Source organism: Ambystoma mexicanum, chromosome 11 (genome assembly GCF_040938575.1).
Source record: "Ambystoma mexicanum isolate Mex_15411 chromosome 11, UKY_AmexF1_1, whole genome shotgun sequence".
NCBI lineage: Eukaryota > Metazoa > Chordata > Amphibia > Caudata > Ambystomatidae > Ambystoma > Ambystoma mexicanum.
The window spans coordinates 1485527393-1485552355 of NC_090934.1; the positions used below are offsets into that span (position 1 = coordinate 1485527393).

Here is a 24963-nt window from a genome sequence, read left to right on the forward strand (position 1 = left end):
AGGGCGCTACACCTGCTTGACCCATGTTTCAGCTAGTTTGACTCCTTCCTCGCCCCCTCAGGGCAAAGTGCTCATGCACTGAGCGTTAATCTGCATTTATAGTTCAAAGAAAGTAACCTTTTGCTTTTCAGCAAACCATAATTTAGACAATCGCAGGAGCGCTGATTAAAAGAGAGCCTTTGCCCTGATAACCAACCATTAATATTTGACTAACTAATCAATTGGCAATTCGCTCCGTCTGCTGTGTCTTGGAAGAGTATAAAAGGGTCGCCCAGCGTCCTACTTTGCCTGTTCCCTTGGATTAGACGTCCGACCAACTTGGCTGGAAAATGGCGAGGGGCTATTTTGTCAGTCCACTGCTCATGGCGGTGAGTGTCATGCTCTCTGTGGCCGCCGTGGCCACTATCATAGCTCTGTCAGTCGTGTACTCAGAAGAGAAGGCCAAAAATGGAGACATGAACGTTCCGGAAACCACCACGGCGGTGGTCCCAACTGGGATAAGCTCCACAACTGGGAGAGTCTCCGCAACCGGGACAAGTTCTACCACAGTCTCAAGACCTATCCCGCCTTCTGCTTCCACACCACAACCGACTAATCCCTGGAACAGGTATCGGCTTCCGAAGACCCTCAGCCCACAGCACTATGATGTGGAGCTCCAGCCCTACCTGGAGAAAGACCCCCGTGGTCTTTATATTTTCAAAGGAAGGAGTACTGTGTATTTCAAATGTGCAAACCCAACTAACCTTGTCCTGGTGCACAGCAAGAAGCTGAACTATACCTTGCAGGGCCGGTTCCACGTTTCCCTCAGCGCCGTTGAGGGTTCGAGCGCCCCGTCTATCAGAAGAACTTGGCTAGAGGAGCAAACTCAGTATTTGGGGGTGGAGCTGAGTGGCAACCTGGAGAGGGGCAGAAGCTACTCACTGTACAGTGAGTTCACTGGAGAGCTGGCCGAGGACCTGGCCGGCTTCTACAGGAGTGAATACACGGAGGGTAATCAGAAAAGGTAGGGCAAATATTGATGCTTTTGCGATTAACAATGGCCTCGCAATGCAGTGAACGACTTCTGTGCTGTGTTGCCCCTGGAAGGGAAGCCGCCATTCGGGGATTTATTTACAACACTCCCCCATTATTTGGTTGATAATTTGTATTATTATTTTTCTTTTTACTGCAAGTATTGCCAAGAGCGGCAGAGGTTCTTTATAGTTTGAAACTGGTGCTGCAAAATGATAGGATTAAAATTAAAAACTTTGACAAGATTCATATTTTTTATTTAGCTTAGTACCCTTTATAAGTAAATGAACAAAAACAGGTTTCTAAAAAAAAAGAATACATTCAGTTCAACTGGAAGTGCGAAGCAGTTGCCATAGTCTGGGAGGTGCGTGTTAACATTGCTGTGTTTCTGTGTTAAACCGGGAGGTTAGTGTTAACATTGCTGAGTTTCTGTGTTAAACCGGGAGGTTAGTGTTAACATTGCTGAGTTTCTGTGTTAAACCGGGAAGTTAGTGTTAACATTGCTGTGTTTCTGTGTTAAACCGGGAGGTGCGTGTTAACATTGCCATGTTTCTGTGTTAAACCGGCAGGTGCGTGTTTACATTGCTGTGTTTCTGTGTTAAACCAGGTGTTTAGTGTTAACATTGCTGTGTTTCTGTGTTAAACCGGGAGGTGCGTGTTAACATTGCCATGTTTCTGTGTTAAACCGGCAGGTGCGTGTTTACATTGCTGTGTTTCTGTGTTAAACCAGGTGTTTAGTGTTAACATTGCTGTGTTTCTGTGTTAAACCGGGAGGTTAGTGTTCACATTGATGTGTTTCTGTGTGCACCGGGAGGTTAGTGTTAACATTGTTGTGTTTCTGTGTTGAACCTGGACGTTAGTGTTAACATCGGCGTGTTTCTGTGTTAAACCAGGCGTTTAGTGTTAACATTGCTGTGTTTCTGTGTTAAACCGGGAGGTTAGTGTTAACATTGCTGAGTTTCTGTGTTAAACCGGGAGGTTAGTGTTAACATTGCTGAGTTTCTGTGTTAAACCGGGAAGTTAGTGTTAACATTGCTGTGTTTCTGTGTTAAACCGGGAGGTGCGTGTTAACATTGCCATGTTTCTGTGTTAAACCGGCAGGTGCGTGTTTACATTGCTGTGTTTCTGTGTTAAACCAGGTGTTTAGTGTTAACATTGCTGTGTTTCTGTGTTAAACCGGGAGGTGCGTGTTAACATTGCCATGTTTCTGTGTTAAACCGGCAGGTGCGTGTTTACATTGCTGTGTTTCTGTGTTAAACCAGGTGTTTAGTGTTAACATTGCTGTGTTTCTGTGTTAAACCGGGAGGTTAGTGTTCACATTGATGTGTTTCTGTGTGCACCGGGAGGTTAGTGTTAACATTGTTGTGTTTCTGTGTTGAACCTGGACGTTAGTGTTAACATCGGCGTGTTTCTGTGTTAAACCAGGCGTTTAGTGTTAACATTGCTGTGTTTCGGTGTCAAACCTGGAGGTTAGTGTTAACATTGGCGTGTTTCTGTGTTAAACCAGGAGTTTAGTGTTGACATTGCTGTGTTTTGGTGTTAAACCGGGAGGTTAGTGTTAACATTGGCGTGTTTCTGTGTTAAATAAAATAAACAAATGAGCAAGCAGAAGACTCGTGGAATAAATCTGCCAGGTCAGTTGACCTCCACCTCTGCACTATTCACTGTATAATTTAACATCACTGAACACTGGAACAAAACAACACACAAATAGAGTTTAACACAACAGTGTCACATTTGGCTACCTAGAGTGTGTGATCTGAGCCCAAACCTCCGAAATCCCTCGCATAGTGTCATATTACAGGGCCGTCCTTATATATTGTTGGAGATGGTATGGATTTTGGTAGGTTTGTGAATGGGGAACATCTTTCGTCTAGAATAGGACAAAGAGTGCGTCCTAGGTGCATTTTCTCTCTCCCCTCCAGCGCACCCACAAATGCTGATGGGTCCCTCACACTATGGCAGCCCAGAGCAGCCAGTGGACAGTTCAGCCCTGTCCACTGGCTGTGTTCCCAGATCCCAGCACAGTAGCTTCACGAGTCTAGGGCCAGTATTAGAATACATACAGTGTGGCACCCACTCTGGGAATCCTACCTGCTAAAGACTCACAGCTCTTTCAGTTTACCAGTTTTATGTAGGACCTAAGTCAGGTGTAAATGTTTTTTTAAAACAAAAGGGGTATATATGCCTCTCCTAAATTCCATTTATTGTGTAGGTTGTCTTCCAATTCATATACAATTTTTAAATGGCATTCATCCATTTTGTGTTCAGTGTTTCATGGTGCTCCATTAAAAAAAAACATGACATATCAAGAAACATAATAAAGACACTGGGCCTCATTACACGGACGGCGGTAAGGGTTAACGGTCACCGTAAATGGCAACGGTGACCGTTAACCCTTACCGCCGTACTACGAGGTCCCTTAGCGGGTTGGTGATTTAACGCCTGCTTTTTGCAGGCATTAAAAACCAACCCGCTAAGGGACCTCGGAGCTAATTACGGCACCGCAAAATTGCGGTGCCGTAATTAGCGCCTTCCCCATTCCCATAGAGCCCTATGGGGCAGAAATGGGAATGGGGAAGGGCAATGGCGGAAGGGGGATTTACCGCCCCTCCAACCTTGGAATGGGGCGGTAAATCCCCTTTCCGCCAAGGCGGTGCTGGTATTTTACCGGCATGAGCCATGGCGCTAATAGCGCCATGGCTCACCGCCTTCCGTGTAATGAGGCCCACTATGTTTATATAAAAACTATTATTGGACAAATACAAATTGGTCAAATTTGGTGCTAATTAGTGACAATGATAACAAGAGCATTTGGGAATCCCTTGTAAATGAGGCCTCAGTCAATGTAAACAGACAGGATACAGGAAGTCTACATATACAGGAAGTATACATATACAGGAAGTCTACATATACAGGAAGTATACATATACAGGAAGTCTACATATACAGGAAGTATACATATACAGGAAGTATACATATTTGGCCAAAGAAGGTCGAATATCCTCAGGAAATGAATACTATTTGAGTAAGAATGACAACATTCAGGACACAAATGTTGGAATGGATTTTTAAGAATGGCTTAATTCAACACAAACTACGTAAAAAGGACTTGTTTCGTCAGAGTGATGTCATTGAATGACTTTACTGTATTGCTTGAATCGTTGTAACATTATTAGTTGACAGCTACTGCAATTGTATTGTATTGTATTTGGTTATTTATATAGCACTCTTTCCCCATTTTTATGGCCTTAATGCGCTTTGTAGTTGGAACACCCTTGGTGACTGTATCCAATGTGTTGGAGGTTCTAAGAGTTTTTAGATTACAAGATGCATGTGTGTATGTTCACCGGACTAAGGCCCTCATTACAAGTCAGGCGTTAAGGGTTTAACGGCTCCGTCGGCGCCGTTAACCCTTAACGCCTGATTCACACTTTAACGCCTGCTTTCTGCAGGTGTTAAAGTCCAAGGGCCTCATTCCGACTCAGGCGTTAAGGGGTTTACGGCGCCGTAAACGGCACCGACCCTTAACGCCTGATTACAAGGTTCCCTTTGCGGGATGGCTGTTTAACGCCTGCTTTTTGCAGGCATTAAAAGCCATGCCGCAAAGGGACCTTGGCGATAATTACGGCCCCGTAATTTACGGTGCCGTAATTATCGCCTTTCCCCATTCCCATTATGCCCTATGGGGTAAAAATGGGAATGGGGAAGGGTAAATGGGTTAATGGGAAATTACCGCCCCACTCACCTTGGAATGGGGCGGTAATTCCGCCATCAACCATGGCGGAATCCGGCATGGACCATGGTGCTAGTAGCAGCTAGTAGCACCATGGTCCACCGTCTGACTTGTAATGAGGGCCTAGGACTTAGGTGGCTGGCTTGGCTTGACAATTTGTGTCTGTTATGCTTTTAGGAATTACTAATGAAAGTTAGCATTTGTTTAAAGACAACATTATGTAGTTGATGATTTTTATTTCCTCTGCCTTGAAAAGGTTGACGTGTTGGCAGGAAGATGGACAATTATTCATTATAACATTTTGAATTAAAAAAATATTCTGGTTTGAAATTAAACACTTTTGTATAAATAACATCAGGATTGACCTGGATTGATGTGGTGCTCTACCACACACAGAAGTTTCAAATTCAAGTTTGACAGAGTGGCAGATGGAAGAGTGTTGGTATCCCAGGGCACCTGTGCAAAAAGTTACAACAAATGAATAAGAACTGCCTTTGAAGTGGTGGCACGAGGCTGCGCGCAGGCTGCCGCATACTCAGCCCTAATGTTGCGGGTCATTGTCCTTTTAGATGTCAGCCTTTCTTGGGGTGTCATCCTCCCGGCAAAACAAAGAAGGAATATTGTTTGGAAACACACCTACCATCCACCTTTTAAGTAAATGATTTTTTGCTAAAATTAAGAATAACTGAATTATGTTGCGTCTAGCTAAGCCGCTTGTACATTTGCTAACATTGTGTAGCATTATTCATTCCTCAATGACATGACTCTCTGTTACTCCACGGGGAAGATGGATGGATGATCCAGCCCTTCTGGGGTTCAGCAGCGGCATAGCACACCATTTGGGGGTCTCCCTGCGGGCCTTGCTGAGGGTCCCCTCCATGCCCAGTAACAAATCATGAGTCACGCTACACTCTGGGCTGGCCTCAAATACCACCCCAACCACCAAAACCATCTCCTCGGCCCAGAATGACCTCCACGTCCCTCTTCCTCATCCCAGTACTTGCCTGTGAGCCGCCTTGCACCACAGGTAAGTACTGGGATGAGGAGGACTTGGATCAGGAGTAATGCAGATTACAGGTAACTGAGCCAGGCATTACATCCATGTCCCTCTATCTCATCCCATTACTTGTGTATGAGGCAACAAGTACTTTGACGAGGAAGAGTGGGATTAGGAGCAATGAAGATTACCAGTTAGTAATCAGAACATTCACCATACACACACACATGCACACCCTGCCATCCATACATGTACATGTTCATCCTTTCACCATATCCTCACACACACACCCCCCGGGCAGCCACCCATACATCATGTGCTCACTCATTCACACACATTACATGATGTGCATATGCACACTTACATGCACGCACACACATTTACACAAAATACATGTTCTTACCTTACAATCCATTGATCCGGGACCAGGAACGAGCAGGAGGCCTCCATGTCACGGTGTGTGGGGAACCCCTAGGACTTCAAAAATCAATAGTTTCTTTTTGATGTCACTCTGACATCCTAAAGAAATTATTTCCAATATGGTCCTGTAACGGAAATAATTTCTTTATAAAGTCAGAGTGACTTAAAAAAGAAACTCTTTATTTTTGACGGCAGAGGCCCCCCCCACTCCTTGGTCAGGACATATGCAGTGAGGCCCCTGCACCGCAGGGGCCTCTGCTACGCCACTGAGTTGCTGACATGTGACCTTCAGGTAGAGACAGCTTGCAGCCGCAGGCACCTAAAACACTGAGTTATCTTTCTACCACCTTAAGCATTTACATGCATCTTGTCTGTAGACATAAACGTGCTATAAAAATACTGCATTACTAGCTGTGTCCAGGTTTAATACATCGATCAAGCACCCTCTCTCTCACACACATACTTTCTCAAACACCTAAAAACTACTGCAACATTGGACCCCCTTACGGATACAATCAAACCAGTGCGCACAATTGTACTTCACCCTGACCGCATACGACCCACAGACACAACATAAACACTAGTACACATCTGAGGCACAGAGCCCTTCCCTTGCGGTTACAAGCCAGGCCACAGAGCCAACTCACACGCAAGAGAACACACACAGACGCCAGGCCGCAGAGCTAACTCACATGCAAGAGAACACACACAGATGCCAGGTCACAAAACTAACCCACACGCAAGAGAACACACACAGACACCAGGTCACAAAACTAACCGACACGCAAGAGAACACACACAGACGCCAGGCCACAGAACCAACCCACACGCAAGAGAACACACACAGACGCCAGGATCCAGAACCAACCCACCCGCAAGAGAACACACACAGATGCCAGGTCACAAAACTAAGCCACATGCAAAAGAACACACACAGATGCCAGGTCACAAAACTAAGCCACATGCAAGAAAACACACACAGACGCCAGGCCACAGAGCCAACTCACACGCAAGAGAACACACACAGATGCCAGGTCACAAACTAACCGACACGCAAGAGAAAACACACAGATGCCAGGCCACAGAACGATCCCACATGCAAGAGAACACAAACAGACACCAGGCCACAGAGCCAACTCACATGCAAGAGAACACACACAGACACCAGGTTACAAAACTAACCAACATGCAAGAGAACACACACAGGCGCCAGGCCACAGAAGCCTCCCACCTGCAATTGGACACACACAGACACCAGGTCACAAAACTAACCCACATGCAAGAGAACACACACAGGCACCAGGCCACAGAAGCTTCCCACCTGCAAGGGAACACATACAGACACCAGGTCACAAAACTAACTGACACGCAAGAGAACACACACAGATGCCAGGCCACATAACCAACCCACATGCAAAGAACACACAGAGACACCAGGTCACAAAACTAACCCACACGCAAGAGAAAACACACAGACGCCAGGCCGCAGAGCCAACTCACATGATAGAGAACACACACAGATGCCAGGTCACAAAACTAACCCACAGGCAAGAGAACACACACAGACACCAGGTTACAAAACTAACCAACATGCAAGAGAACACACACAGACGCCAGGCCACAGAACCAACTCACACGCAAGAGAACACACACAGACACCAGGTCACAAAACTAACCAACACGCAAGAGAACACACACAGGCGCCAGGCCACAGAAGCCTCCCACCTGCAAGAGAACACACACAGACACCAGGTCACAAAACTAACCCACATGCAAGAGAACACACACAGGCGCCAGGCCACAGAAGCCTCCCACCTGCAAGAGAACCCCTACAAACGCCAGGTCACAAAACTAAGCCACATGCAAAAGAACACACACAGATGCCAGGTCACAAAACTAAAATATCCAAAAAACAGAGTGACTACACTCTATTAGGAAAGGCGCTTCTCAGTTAGCCCCAATTAGGTTGCTTATTTTAGATTCACTGTAGAGTATATCAAAAAATGTTAGTCAAAAAATTCTCAAAAAGTAATAGGTTTCATAGCAGGAAATGTTTATTCCTGAAGTATCTGTAGTTACAGTATATCTTTGTAAATCACACAATGAGTGTTCATCTGAGATTGCCCATAATACTCTGGTGCCAATGCATTTCGGTTGAAACCTTCTTCAGGGCGGTATTATAGCAAAACTGATATTACATGACTAATATAGTAACAACATTAATAGAATGTATCACAATGTACACAAAGCGATCAAGTAAAAAAAGTATTTACAAAAGCACATACCGGTTCGTGTATCACATCCGCATATAAAGATAATGGGGAGAATAAAACAAAAGAGCATACTAATTACTTTACTGTCATGTTTATGTCTGTTCTGTATACATTTCAGCCTTTAAAGGCAAGTCATACCTTAGTCATGCCATAAAGCGTTAGGATCGTGAAGTTGTACAGTTGCACAACGAGTAAATCTACAAGAAAAGAATAGATGTAACTCTAAGTGGCCCTCGTGGACATCAGAGGATGAAGCTTACTTAACGCTGTGAATAGCTGTGCTTCCCAGCAGCTTCAAAGACGTGTTTGCCGAGTGAGTTGCATCTAATGCGCTCGCGCTCGCAATTACTTTCGTTTTAAGCGTTTCCATGGAGACGGTGCGAGGCATCGCGGTCCGGTAGGAGCACGTACGCCTCGCACCCCACCCCCGGGTGGAAGCCTGGGGCGGGGATGTCTCCATGGTAACTGGCGTTAGGATGAAGCCTAAGCGTCTCTTGCCTTCATGTGCTGTTAGTAATTGATTCGCATTCAGGGAGAAACGCGTACGCGAATCGTTTCAAGTGTATTTTCTCAGGGATACTCGCATATGGGTAATTCATATGGAGATATTGTGTAAGAGAGACAAGTTGCTGTCACCACTATGGGATATCAAACCACCATATTTCGGAAACCCGCGCTGAAGAAAAAACTCACAGAAAAAATTGGGACATTCCCTTGTTTGAATTGTAGCAATTGTGGCTATGTAACTAAAGGAGAAACAATTAAACATCCCCATACAGGGGAGACAATCAGACTCAAGAATTTTGCTACATGTGATTCATTCAATGACATTTATGCCATTAAATGTCCTTGTGGACTGTACTATGTGGGTCAGACATTAAGAGTAGCCAAAACTAGATGGAACGAGCACAGATCATGCATAAGGAACCACAATCCAAACTCAGCGGTATCAAGACATTGGGATGAGAGGAAACATAACTTGGCCCAGATTCGTTTTGTAATTTTAGAAGTGGTTTCTAAAAACGATACGCATGAGAATTTCCAAAGGAAGATGGACCAGAGAGAAACCTTCTGGATTGACCGCCTTGGCTCCCTTACTCCAAAGGGACTCAATGAAGAAATAAACTACATGTGCTTTCTGTAGAACCATTCGGAGTAATTGAAGAAGCAATATTGTTGACATTCTTTCATGCAAATGTGGACCCTCTGTTTCTTGTTTCTAAGGCTCCCTGTTATATGCCTGCTGTATATTTATCTTAATTGCGTTGCAACTTTTGAACTTTCTGATTTAACATTGTTACCTCTGTCACTATGGAGGCACACGTTGTAAACAACATTTACTACACTTCCACATATTTATATCTACTTGTTGGCCCATTATAAGCTTAATGTAAAATTGGTAATATCTAGCTGCCTTTCAGATAGCATTTGCATTTACCCAGCATTCTCACACTGGGGTAGACCTAGTCTTGGGCACTGTACCTTGTGTACACAATGTGACAGCAACTTGTCTCTCTTACACAATATCTCCATATGAATTACCCATATGCAAGTATCCCTGAGAAGATACACTTGAAACGATTCGCGTACGTGTTTCTCCCTGAACGCGAATCAATTACTAACAGCACATGCAGGCAAGAGACGCTTAGGCTTCGTCCTAACGCCAGTTACCATGGAGACATCCCTGCCCCAGGGCTTCCACCCGGGGGTGGGGCGCGAGGCGTACGTGCTCCTACCGGACCGCGATGCCTCGCACCGTCTCCATGGAAATGCTTAAAACGAAAGTAATTGCGAGCGCAAGCTCATTAGATGCAGCTCACTCGGCACACACGTCTTTGAAGCTGCTCGGTAAGCACAGCAATCCACAGCGTTAAGTAAGCTTCATCCTCTGATGTCCACGAGGGCCACTTAGAGTTACATCTATTCTTTTCTTGTAGATTTACTCATTGTGCAACTGTACAACTTCACGATCCGAACGCTTTATGGCATGACTAAGGTATGACTTGCCTTTAAAGGCTGAAATGTATACAGAACAGACATAAACATGACAGTAAACTAATTAGTATGCTCTTTTGTTTTATTCTCCCCATTATCTTTATATGCGAATGTGATACACGAACCGGTATGTGCTTTTGTAAATACTTTTTTTACTTGATCGCTTTGTGTACATTGTGATACATTCTATTAATGTTGTTACTATATTAGTCATGTAATATCAGTTTTGCTATAATACCGCCCTGAAGAAGGTTTCTACCGAAATGCATTGGCACCAGAGGATTATGGGCAATCTCAGATGAACACTCATTGGCCCTCATTACGACCCTGGCGCTAAGGGGTCTGCGCCAGCGTTAGCTGCGCCGACCCCTTACCGCCAACTACGAGTTCCCGGAGCGCCATGGTCATTTTTCCGCCCGCTTTTTGCGGGCGGAAAAATCCATGGCGCTCTGGGACCTTGGTGTTAATTACGCCACCGTAATTTACGGTGGCGTAATTAACTCCTTCCCCACTCCCATTATACCCTATGGGGCCGAAATGGGAATGGGGAAGGGTAAATGGGTCAATGGGGACTTACCGCCCCGCCGACCTCGGAATGGGGCGGTAAGTCCGCCATCCGCCATGGCGTAAAGGGACTTTGCGCCATGGCGGAAAAGTCCGCCGATGGCGGAAAAAATCCGCCAGGGTCGTAACGAGGGCCATTGTGTGATTTACAAAGATATACTGTAACTACAGATACTTCAGGAATGTGCATTAAACATTTCCTGCTATGAAACCTATTACTTTTTGAGAATTTTTTGACTAACATTTTTTGATATACTCTACAGTGAATCTAAGATAAGTAACCTAATTGGGGCTAACTGAGAAGCGCCTTTCCTAATAGAGTGTAGTCACTCTGTTTTTTGGATATTTTGTGTTTGAATAGGTCCTAGTGCTACAGGACCTTTTATGGATTGGCTGCTACAGGCAAAAATATTTTTTGAATATACTTCAACATATTGTTTGATCATCGAATGCAACTACTAAAAATACTTAATTCATAAGTGGTGCCCTCCTCTCTCACTTCATTTATTGATATGTTCACTTAGCACAAAGAGGTGGAGCACACAATCCTGAAGAACCCATAAGCAGAGAACACATAAGGATTGCTGGAACCTAAATAGGATGTCATATACCGACATTGAAGCCCTGACCACAAACAGGGCAGACACATTGGGCTTCTCGTCTGAAGAAGCAGATGCCATTTTAGATCTTATAATAGACAGCGGCTTTGGAACTGGCAGTAGTAAACAACAAGATCCTAAACAACAGATCAAGCAATTAGAATATCTAATCCGAAAGGAAATAAACCGCAAATTACATGCGATAACCTTAGGGAGATATCACAAGAATCAACGAATCCCGAGAGGACTAAGCATTCAGTTACGTCCGACATTATGCAAGGAGAGTAAAACTTTTGTGAAGAAATGGGAAGCCATACTTAACAAGTGCTCGCTAGATCTCATATTGCTGACCATACAAGAGTTGGCAAAAGATATAACTGATCTGAATAAAGAAATCCAGGAGATTGAAGAGGCGTTAGTAACAACATTGAACAGAGAAGAAGTTAACTCTATCCTTCAAGAAATTAACGAGAAATTGACTGATTACAAGACAGAATTGGAGTCCAAGAAAATACGTAAGTTCAAAAGGGACACTTATGACTATCTCAAAGACGAAGTTTATAACTGGATGGACAAATATGGTCCCCCACTAAGGAAACCCAAGCCCATAAATTCAAGTGAAACTTCAAGCTCGGGGACAGATACAGAAAGGGAACCCCGGAACCGAGAAGAAACTAACACGGCAAGTACTTCAGGCTCCTCGAGAGCAACGGAAGATACACCACCTAGGAGCACATTGAGTTCTTTTTTAGACAAAGGAAGAAGAGAACGAGACGGGGGAGGAGAAAGACCAAAAGGGAAACCCAACACGAGACTTCAACAAAAGAGAACATAATAATGAACTTATCTACTAGAATATTGACCAGCAAAGAAACAGAAACATTACAGAAAGGCCTAAGCTTTGTTCCAACACATGACAGTACACTATTTGAGTCCAAAATAGAACTTTATAAACTTATCAGAAAGATGAAGCTGAAGGTATTCTTTAATGAGCTGGAAGATCAACAAGCTAAGGAAGAAGCAGAACTGAAGGAATTCAGAAGTAAAAGTACCTTTATTCCTCCAATAAGTATATGTCCATTGAAATCTTCCAAAAACAGGTCACAAGAGATTTTGAAAAACTTAAATTTAAATGCCATTCCCCACGAAATATGAAACCTCATGAACTGAAATTGATACGCGATCTATATGGAGATCCATCGATCACAATAAGAGCTGCGGACTAGGAGGAGGCCTAGTACTTCGTAACACAAGAGAATATGAAGAAGAATGTGAAAGACAATTGAGTGATGCCAATACATATGCCAAATTGACACATGATCCAACACCTGAGATAAAGGAAAACTTGAAGTCGGTGCTAGATAAGGCGAAAGAGTTGGAATGGATTAATCATCATACTAAGACATTTTTGACCAATCCACACCCCAGAATACCACACTTCTACATGCTCCCTAAGGTGCACAAAGATCCGGTTAAACCCCCTGGGAGACCCATTGTAGCAGGGATGAACAGTATACTAGAACCTTTAGGCAAATACGTGGATTATTTTTTACAACCGCTTATTCAAAAAACCAATACATACATTAAGGACTCTACCCATTTCTTACAACTTTTGAATTCCACTCCATTTAACTGTAACAACATCTGTTTCACAATCAACGTCAAGAGCCTTTATACATCGATGCCCCACAATTTAGGAAGTGAGGCGGTGGAGTGGATGTTACTGAATGCGGAAGAGATACCAGCCCAAAAGGAGTTCATAATGGCTCTCCTTGAGTTCATAAGTAATAACTCTTACTTCCGATATAAAGATGATTACTCCCTCCGAGTAGCTGGGACAGCTATGGGAGCCACCATGGCTCCCTCCTATGCTAATTCTTTCATGCACAAATTTGAATCTGAGAACATACTACAGATTGAACACTGGCATTCCAAATTAGGCCTTTGGATTAGGTATATTGACGATATATTTGAAATATGGAAAGACACAGAAGAAGAATTGATCAATTTCTTCACATACCTCAATAGTATAGATGCCCGTATTCAATTCACACTCACAGAAATCCATTTTTTGGATGTAAACATTAAAATCACCACTATGGGATATCAAACCACCATATTTCGGAAACCAACGGATCGGAACAACTTACTTCAACGCCTAAGCTTCCATCAACCTAGCCTTATAAAAAACCTTCCATACAGTCAAATGTTGAGGGTGAAGAGATTGGTAAGTGATCCAGAAGACTGCCAGATGGCCATCCAAGAAATGGGCAAGAAATTCTTAGACAGAGGATATTCGGAAGAAGAGATAAGCACGGCTCAAGCTCGTGTAGACACTCAGAAAAGAGAAGACTTACTGAAAGTCAAGACAAAGCAGGATCAAGCTCCACCACTCGTCTTTGTTTCCAAATATTCACGTCAAAGTAATTGCATCAAATGCATTATTAAGAAACATTGGAACACATTACTTTGTGACCATCGAGTGGAGCACTTGTTTAAAGAAGCTCCTACATTTGACTACCAGCGGAGCCGAAACTTAAAAGACAGATTAGTCAAAACGAAACCCGCGCTGATGAAAAAACTCACAGAAAAAATTGGGACATTCCCTTGTTTGAATTGTAGCAATTGTGGCTATGTAACTAAAGGAGAAACAATTAAACATCCCCATACAGGGGAGACAATCAGACTCAAGAATTTTGCTACATGTGATTCATTCAATGTCATTTATGCCATTAAATGTCCTTGTGGACTGTACTATGTGGGTCAGACATTAAGAGTAGCCAAAACTAGATGGAACGAGCACAGATCATGCATAAGGAACCACAATCCAAACTCAGCGGTATCAAGACATTGGGATGAGAGGAAACATAACTTGGCCCAGATTTGTTTTGTAATTTTAGAAGTGGTTTCTAAAAACGATACGCATGAGAATTTCCAAAGGAAGATGGACCAGAGAGAAACCTTCTGGATTGACCGCCTTGGCTCCCTTACTCCAAAGGGACTCAATGAAGAAATAAACTACATGTGCTTTCTGTAGAACCATTCGGAGTAATTGAATAAGCAATATTGTTGACATTCTTTCATGCAAATGTGGACCCTCTGTTTCTTGTTTCTAAGGCTCCCTGTTATATGCCTGCTGTATATTTATCTTAATTGCGTTGCAACTTTTGAACTTTCTGATTTAACATTGTTACCTCTGTCACTATGGAGGCACACGTTGTAAACAACATTTACTACACTTCCACATATTTATATCTACTTGTTGGCCCATTATAAGCTTCATGTAAAATTGGTAATATCTAGCTGCCTTTCAGATAGCATTTGCATTTACCCAACATTCTCACACTGGGGTAGACCTAGTCTTGGGCACTGTACCTTGTGTACACAATGTGACAGCAACTTGTCTCTCTTACACAATATCTCCATATGAATTACCCATATGCAAGTATCCCTGAGAAGATACACTTGAAGCGATTTGCATACGCGTTTCTCCCTGAATGCGAATCAATTACTAACAGCACATGCAGGCAAGAGACGCTTAGGCTTCGTCCTAACGCCAGTTACCATGGAGACATCCCCGCCCCAGGGCTTCCACCTGGGGGTGGGGCGCGAGGCGTACGTGCTCCTACCGGACCGCGACGCCTCGCACTGTCTCCATGGAAACGCTTAAAACGAAAGTAATTGCGAGCGCGAGCGCATTAGATGCAGCTCACTCGGCACACACGTCTTTGAAGCTGCTGGGAAGCACAGCTATCCACAGCGTTAAGTAAGCTTCATCCTCTGATGTCCACGAGGGCCACTTAGAGTTACATCTATTCTTTTCTTGTAGATTTACTCATTGTGCAACTGTACAACTTCACGATCCAAACGCTTTATGGCATGACTAAGGTATGACTTGCCTTTAAAGGCTGAAATGTATACAGAACAGACATAAACATGACAGTAAACTAATTAGTATGCTCTTTTGTTTTATTCTCCCCATTATCTTTATATGCGGATGTGATACACGAATCGGTATGTGCTTTTGTAAATACTTTTTTTACTTGATCGTTTTGTGTACATTGTGATGCATTCTATTAATGTTGTTACTATATTAGCCATGTAATATCAGTTTTGCTATAATACCGCCCTGAAGAAGGTTTCAACCGAAATGCATTGGCACCAGAGTATTATGGCCAATCTCAGATGAACACTCATTGGGCCTCATTACGACCCTGGCGGAAATCGCGGTGCAAAATGCACCATGGAGCACGGCGGAAAGCTGCCGATAGCGCCATGGGGGTTGGCGGATTTTCCGCCCCATTCCGACCTTGGCGGGCGGTAAATCCCCATCCCCCATTTTACCCTTCCCCATTCCCATTTTTGCCCCATAGGGTATAATGGGAGTGGGGAAGGCGTTAATTACGCCACCGTAAAATACGGTGGCGTAATTAACTACAAGGTCCCGTAGCGCCATGGATTTCTCCGCCCGGAAAAACCAGGCGGAAAACGCTCCATGGCGCTACGGGAACTCGTAGTAGGGCGGACGGGTCCGCCGCGAATAACGCTGGCGTAAACCCACTCCGCCAGGGTCGTAATGAGGCCCATTGTGTGATTTACAAAGATATACTGTAACTACAGATACTTCAGGAATGTGCATTAAACATTTCCTGCTATGAAACCTATTACTTTTTGAGAATTTTTTGACCAACATTTTTTGATATACTCTACAGTGAATCTAAGATAAGCAACCTAATTGGGGCTAACTGAGAAGCGCCTTTCCTAATAGAGTGTAGTCACTCTGTTTTTTGGATATTTTGTGTTTGAATAGGTCCTAGTGCTACAGGACCTTTTATGGATTGGCTGCTCCAGGCAAAAATATTTTTTGAATATACTTCAACATATTGTTTGATCATCGAATGCAACTACTAAAAAGACTTAATTCATAAGTGGTGCCCTCCTCTCTCACTTCATTTTTGATAAGGTCACAAAACTAAGCCACATGCAAGAAGACACACACAGACGCCAGGCCACAGAGCCAACTCACACGCAAGAGAACACACAGAGATGCCAGGTCACAAACTAACCGACACGCAAGAGAAAACACACAGACGCCAGGCCACAGAATGATCCCACATGCAAGAGAACACACACAGACACCAGGCTGCAGAGCCAACTCACATGCAAGAGAACACACACAGACGCCAGAAAACTAACCCACACGCAAGAGAACACACACAGACACCAGGTTACAAAACTAACCAACATGCAAGAGAACACACACAGACACCAGGTCACAAAACTAACCAACACACAAGAGAACACACACAGGTGCCAGGTCACAGAAGTCTCCCACCTGCAAGAGAACACCTACAAACACCAGGTCACAAAACTAACCCACACGCAAGAGAACACACACAGACGCCAGGCCACAGAACCAACCCATATGCAAGAGAACACACACAGACACCAGGTCACAAAACTAACCAACACACAAGAGAACACACACAGGTGCCAGGTCACAGAAGTCTCCCACCTGCAAGAGAACACCTACAAACACCAGGTCACAAAACTAACCAACACGCAAGAGAACACACACAGATGCCTGGTCACAAAACAAAGCCACATGCAAGAGAACACACACAGACGCCAGGTCACAAAACTAAGCCACATGCAAAAGAACACGCACAGATGCCAGGTCACAAAACTAACCCACATGCAAGAGAACACACACACAGACTCTCCGGTGTGGTGTGCGCCAATAGCCCCGCAGAGGAGGCTCGCAAGTGTGGTTTGTGCCGCCAGCCCTGCGGAGGAGGCTCGCAGGTGTGGTGTGTGCCCACAGCCCCGTGGAGGAGGCTCGCAAGTGTGGTGGATGCCCACAGCCCCGTGGAGGAGGCTCGCAGGTATGGTGTGCGCCCACAGCCCCACGGAGGAGGCTCGCAGGTGGTGGGTGCTCATATCTCCACGGAGGAGGCTCGCAGATGTGGTGTGCGCCCACAGCCCCGCGGAGGAGGCTCGCAGGTGTGGTGTGCACCCATAGCCCCACGGAGGAGTAATATTGCAAATGCTGAATGCTTTGTGGGAAAATGAGGACGAGAATCACTTTGCAGTGGAGCACATATTGTTTGGCGTCTGCGTTGAACTGGTGGATCAGTCCTGGATCAGATCAGTGAGAGTTAAGGCAGGGGTGTGTCCTAACACAGGTGGCCAATGCAATTGCCCAGGAAAGATAACAGGTTGCCTAAAACATGGAATAGGTTTTTTATGCATTCAGCTTTGTCTCATTATGTGCCATCCATCGATCGCATCCAACAAAGTCTTTGGTATTGGGATTAGACAAAGGGTGTTTGAAATTCTCAAAGGGGGTTGGGGTCCTCCACATCGTTTCAGCGTCACATACCAAACACATATTAAGCTCATTCACCGAAAATGTCTGACTAGGATGGGTGCCAAAATGGCTGCCAAACCTGAAGACCTCGGGACAGGCCTTCTGACATCACACACTCTAGCCTCTGCCCAATGGCGGATCTTCAGAAGCTGTAGAGGTCCTTGATATGCTATTAGGGAGGCCTAAGGAGGGGCTGCACGCTAACATTCCCACTGTATGTATTTCAGGATCATTGCGACCACCCAGATGGAATCCTGCGACGCCAGGAAGGCCTTCCCGTGCTTCGATGAGCCGGACATGAAGGCCACCTTCAACATCACCTTGGTCTACAAGCCACCATTTGTGGCCCTCTCCAACATGCCGAACACAAGTAAGTTTCCGCTACTGGAGGACATACGTACATGTATCCTACAAAAAAGAGTCATAACCATGCATGTATGATTTTCTCTTGTAAAGGGATTAACAAAATAGTCTATCACATAACATTGGTAGAACATATTCATAGTACAAACACGGCTGTGCGGAACGTGTTGCAACGAATATCCCCATGTCATACAAACCACTAAACATGATGAAAGGTTTGAATTGCCCTTTTACACACATGGAAACACATGTGCACTAATGGACAGGTCAGATCATCACTTAGGAAGCCCTTCTACTGGAGCCAGTCGCAGGCTACAGGTTCATGAAAATGTGACCACACACGGCCAGCGGAATAACACACCAGGAAGTACCAATATGGGCTAAAGCATAGGTGCCTATACAGTGCCGCGAGATTCTACTCCAAACAGCCGGAGCTTTCTATAGAACAGTAATGTATACGTACATAAAGCCATACGTATGCAATTGGCACCAGGGTCCAGTGGAAACTCTCTGTAAAGGGTCAATTGAAATATGTACTCTGGGGACCTATTGGGGTTGTCTGTTCTGGAGAAGTGGCCCCATATTTAAGCTGCAAAAAACTCCACACACCCTCATAGAGTGAGAAGGTTTCAGCATCTGATAGACGCCCCACTTCCCGGGGCAACCTTTCCTAATTTGATAAGACCTCTTTGCTTGCACCAACGTATGGAATGCTTCCTACTTTGTACCCATGATGCAATTTTGCTTCTTTGCACTTACTAATGAATTAATTAATCTTTTATAACACGCTGAATACCGGAGACCAGCCTCTAAGCGCGGGGACCAGAACTCACACTTGTGCTGCTCTGGGTTATCTTGCTCTCAAGACATGCGCTTTGCTCCTCGGCTAACATCTCGTCCCCTGGATGAGGTATTTCTCTATGAATTGTGTGTGTTTGTGCAAATCATAATTTTGATCCCTAAACATCACATTCGCTCTTCTAGTTTGTTGCGGAACTGTTGATTTTAGGATCACCTGGACAGGATTAACACTCCTCGTGGTAACCCTTATGTCCCTATGTCACCCTACTGCCCCAGGCATTATTCATGGCCACACTATACTTGCGCGTCTCTAGGAAATTATATTTTAATATATCATTATAATGGCAGAGAAGCCCCTCACACCTCGCTATTGTTGTGGTCTTTTTGTGAAACCTCACAAATGTTAGCCTTACCTTTTCACCATAGTATATCCAGGTTTTTACTTCTTAAAATATGGTCACCCTCCACCAAGGAGTGTGAATCTCTAATGGGTACCCTCACCCAATGCCCAACAACAAAACCCTGAGGACCACTGCACCTGATAATACTACTGCAACTCACACGTCGGCCCTGCCTGTCCATAACTACAGCCGTAGGTACTCACTAACTCACGCATTGTTAAGCCGGACCGGCGTCTTGTATCTATTGTATCTATCTAGTTTTATCTCTCCATGCTCCACGAATGGTAATGTTTATACTACGTCATCTACTGTATTCATATTGTAATCACTTGTATCCACGTATGACATATGTCTGTACTGTTTCATTTACTGTACTACACACTGTATCCACATGTATGCACAAGCCTGCGACAGGCAATGTAACTAAGCTTTGAGAATTCTTGTACTGCTGCGCCCAGCTGCCCAAGGGCTTAGTGCGCATTATCAAATTAATAAACAAACAAACAAACAAGCACCCCCACAGGGACTGCGCGAAGGCCAAGGCACAGACACACACTTGTGCCTGCACCCCACACAAGAGCATGTCTTCTGTGTTTCCAAGCTCTACACTAACGAGCCCCCAACCTATTAGCCCCTAGAGTAGAGCTTTCGAGTCCTGAGAGACGATCAAGTTTGGGAACTTGTGGGCATTAGTCTCTGGTGCTGCCATGGATTCTGAAGCCAGATATACCCCCATGAGCAGCTCCGGGTGCCTTCAAGCCCTCCCAGTGCCGGCCCTCCCCTCATAGCCACCACTTGCCTCAACATCCCATTTGATTACTCCCTTCAGCAAATTGCCCCTGACACACCACCTTGTGTGCCCTTGGGCCAGAGGTTCTGCTGGAATCTGCTGCCATCTGTCACTCAGCCGCCCCCCGACCCTGCGACTGAGTGCTAATAGCATTATTGCCCGGATCCACTAGGCAATATGGCAATTCTGTGCACTAATCCCTCCTTACGCACTTTTGCTTCACTTGGGCTCACATGTCAAAGTTCAGGTCATATAATTGTCTGTATTGCCCATTGCTCTGGGCAATACAAGGAGTTATGTGCCTGTCCGACCTCAATCGTTCAACACTGGATAATCTTACATTTCGCCCTCTCTCTTGCTTTACCATGTGTGAATGAGGGCGAGGGCGAGGCCGAGGGCGTTCAACCTACCAGCGCCTTGAGATCATACCAATGGTACATAAGGTGCTATATAAATACAAAATAACATAACATAACATGTCCACATGTAGCAAAATACTTATTTGTATTCCCGCTTGTGTTCAGAAAATAAGTTTAAGGCACAATGAAACACCGGAACAGAATTATGTCTAATTCTCAGAGAGAGAGGTTAATTTATTACAGCTGCAGCGATCTCCACATGGTTGTACAATCTGCCATGTAAAGCACCTGCCCTCACATTATCTGTCTGTGCCTGCCCACCCACATTCAAAGGAGAGCATTTATACATTTTACAGCTGGTGCAGTTTTACAAAGGTCTTTGACCCTGGCTTAATATGCACTCCAGCCAGGGCATCAACATACTCTTTCGCAGCTGTGCCTGGCTATGTAACATGCTAAAACTCGTTCTGTAAGCCAAAGTGGGCAGCTGAATCCATACATAGCAATTAATTGTTATTTGCAAGCTCAGGATTTTGAAAAGTAAGATATGTTTGCAGTTTTCTGTTTAAGAGAACCTATGTCAAAAACGGCTTCCAAAGCCTACAATATTTAATACACAGCTCACACACACTCCCAGAAGCAATCCCGTAAATGCTCCCTGTGCCATGATTAGGTTATTATGTTATATGTGTCCACTGTTGTAACATGCTATGTACTAATCGCTACAAGGTTAATGTATTCATTGCCTAATCCATTCCATCTTCCTGCGCGACTTGGTGGCTTCCTACTTCCTGCTCTCCCCCCTCTCTCAGACAGTGTATCTCCTTTATCCACCCCTTCACACCTTTAGCACTCTGAAACCACTGGATTGGCAATAAGGCGCTATACAATACAATAAAGAAATAAAAAATGAGAACATGGGAATCAAGGATGTTCCACTGCAGGCAATTCAGCTGCATAGGGTAATCATGGCTGGAACGAGGCTTTTATCTCTACATTCCAATATGTCTCCTTTTTCTCTCCCTATTTTAAAGAGAATATTCTATCCTTGGTAGGTGGAATGTTGGCTGATTCTATCCTTGGCTGATTTCTGCAATCACTCCTTTGCCACTGGATCCTTCCCGTTACTCCTCAAGCACTCCATTGTGCACCCTCTCCTCAAAAATCCTTCTGCCGACCCCTCCTGCCTGGCTAACTACTGCCCGATCTCCATTATACCTTTCCTGGGCAAACTCTAGGAGAAGCTGTTCATCTCCCAGCTGATCCACCACACTCAATCTGTTGGTTGTCTCCACGACCACCAGTCTGGCTTCAGTGCAGCCAGAGGCACGAAAACTGCACTCCTGAACACCTGTGAAGACTTGCTCGCAAATTTCGATTCCAATTCTCCATCCATTCTCATCCTTTTTGACCTTTCCTCTGCCTTTGATACAGTCAATCATTCCACCCTTATAAATCGGCTCTGTGATACCCTTGGCATCACAGACCTGGCTCTGGACTGGCTGACCTCCTTCCTCTCTGACCGACCTTCCCAGGTTCAATTGGGACCTTTTCTCTCCCCCATTTCACTCTCCACCTGTGGTGTCCCTCAGGGCTCTATTCATTCATCATGGCTTTTCAGCATCTACCTTGCCCCTCTAGCCCATTGGATCTCTGCCTTCTCTCCTCACTTCTGGTTCTATGTGGACGACACGCAGCTCTCCTTCAAGCTTCCATCCTCTGCCTCGTCTTCTTCCTCTCTCATTCCTGACTGTCTGTCTGCTATTCAGGCATGATGCTCTGCTAATGATCTCTGCTGTAATGCCATTAAGACTGAGATCCATCTCATTGGGATCCCAGCACCCTCTTTTCCTCCTACACTCTGGCTGCTCTCCATGGGCACACTCCGCGTACCCTCTGGTGAGGCAAAAAACCTTGGTGTCATCTTTGACTCCTCTCTCTCTTTCTCTCCTCACATCTCGGACATTGCCAAGAAGGCCCACTTTCAGCTACACCGCCTCAGAGGAATTCTCCCTTTTCTCACCTTCCCACAGAAACTCAATGTGCCTCATTCATTCTAAGTTTTCCAGTCCAGAAACAATGGTGACGGTAAACTTACCAGCACTGTTGTTTCTGGACCGGCAAACTACGGGTCTGCCTGCCGAAGCCACCGTGCCCGACGGGTTTGACCCTGCCGGACACAGCGGCCATGGTAGGCAGCCCCGTCACGGACGTACCGGCACCGTTAACAACAGTGCCAGTGCTTCCGTGGTCCCCGTTCCCATAGAGTCCCATAGGACATAGGACTCTATGGGAATGGCGAATTACAATTTACCAGTGCCTGAATTTCTGGGCCGCCGGGGTTGTAATCTCCGGGTGGCAATGGGAAGTCAGGCGCCAGTAAATCATTACGGGTCCCGCGGCAACATGCTGATAGCACCGGCATAGTTACCGCTGGACCTGTAATGAGGCCCAATGTCTCCAGAGTTCTTGTCCTCTAAGGGCTGGACCACTGCTACAGTCTCTTCCTTAATCTGCGTAACTCCTCCCTACGCCCTCTTCAACTAATCCAGAATAGGACTGTGAGACTTATCCTTGGCCTCAAGCCCAGGGACCGCATGTCCCAAGCCCTAAAATCTCTCCACTGTGAAGATCAAGTTCAAGTCCCTCTGCATCATCCACAAGGCTTTCTAGGGCCTGGGACCACACTAATCCAACTCTCTCTCCATAAATACCACCCTTCTAGAGCCCTTCGGTCTTCTAGCTCCAACTCTCTGCAGATTAGATGCTTTTCTAAGCAGAAAGTGGGTGGTAGATTTCCCTCCTCCGCAGCTGCCTCCCTCTGGAATGGCCTCCCTGCCCTCTAAGACTGGAGCCGGATCTCCTTAAGTTCTGGAAGACCATCCTTTTCTCTTCCTCCTTCCCTCACCCCCTCCCCTCCCCTGCTAATGTCCCCTCTGCCTCCTTTTGATTGGCTGCCTGGTTTCCTCAGATTCTCACAAGGCACCAGGCCCTCCTCGACCAATCTACCCCGGCACTTGTTCTCCCCCGAAGCACCCCCTCCAACCTGCACTTGCCTTACTGTGCTGCACCGCATCGAGCCCTTCCAGCCCCATCCCTTGCACTTGCATGTGGACCTTCTTCCCCTGCACTTTCTGCACTCTCCTGGCTCCATCCACCAGGCCTCCCCTTGGCACTCGCATAACCCTTGGGCCCTCCTGCCCCCATCCCCCGCACTTCTTCTTACTGGACTTGCATGATCCGAATGACACAATGCCTAGTAGGGCGGTTTTTGTTTTTCTTCATCCCTGTCCCGCCCCCGCCCCCGCCTCTTTTGTCTTGTTGCGCCTTGAATAACATTTCGCTGCATGGGTACACTACACATGCCCAATAAATAAATAAATGTTCTAGTAGCATCACAACCTTCCCGCCTCAGGCGATGCTGCTCTTTAATGCTCTTCCCATCGATATAGGCCCCCTCCCCACCTTCAGTGTGGGCGTGTAACTTGGCAATGGCAGTAACGGCCGATACATCCTTGAGCAGCGGGCCTTAATGCTATATTAATGCAGGCCGCATCATGCATGATTTTGTACCTGACACACAAATGAACTGAATGAGAAAGAAGGCTTGTCCAAGCATTCACACCAGAGAAATCCTCCTTACTCCAGGCACGACCACAAGAGAGATAGATGGAGCAACCTGGAGCGTCACAACATTTGAAAGGACTCCCAAAATGTCCACGTATCTCTTGGCTTTCGTCGTTTCTGACTTTGAGAAGGTTGAGCAGGTGGACAGCGGCGTGCAGGTAGAGTGTGAGTTTTATCTTTCAGTCAAGCTGAGCTGGGGGGATGAATCAGAAAGAAGCCACCTCTGCTTTCTTCTTTCAGATCCAGATCTGGGGGCGCAAGGCAGCCATCTTGGATGGTCACGGAGCCTACGCCTTGAACGTGACCGGCCGGATTCTGAGGTTCCTGGAGTCCTACTTCAACGCCACCTACCCGCTGCCAAAGTCAGGTGAGCAGACCTATGGGTGCTTCTGAAGACACATTTGCAGGGTGGATTAGTAGTAAATATGTCTCTTATAATGTGTTTGGCATGTGTGAGTTCCGCTGTTGCTAGAGGCCTTGGGACAAGCGAGCCAATGGGATCAAGAGGAAACCTGTCAGGGCGAGATGGAGCTTTCATAACAATAACATCCAGAACAACAGCAATAGTATTTATTTATGTTACTGCTATTATTTGCGTTCTTATATAGCACACTTTCGGCGATTCCTCCCACTTCTAAGCGCTGTAATACCAGGTAG

General features: G+C 45.4%; 1 protein-coding gene across 1 annotated transcript in view; it reads left to right on the forward strand.

Annotated features, from left to right (window-relative positions):
• The first annotated feature begins 329 nt into the window (after nt 1–329).
• LOC138504877 (aminopeptidase Ey-like) overlaps nt 330–24963 on the forward strand; it is a 170436-nt gene continuing 145802 nt past the window's right edge. Inside the window, exons 1-4 of the mRNA XM_069625289.1 lie at nt 330–1003; nt 18193–18362; nt 24355–24464; nt 24547–24673. Coding sequence (XP_069481390.1) covers nt 330–1003; nt 18193–18362; nt 24355–24464; nt 24547–24673 — 1081 coding nt within the window. The remainder of the gene's footprint in view (nt 1004–18192; nt 18363–24354; nt 24465–24546; nt 24674–24963) is intronic.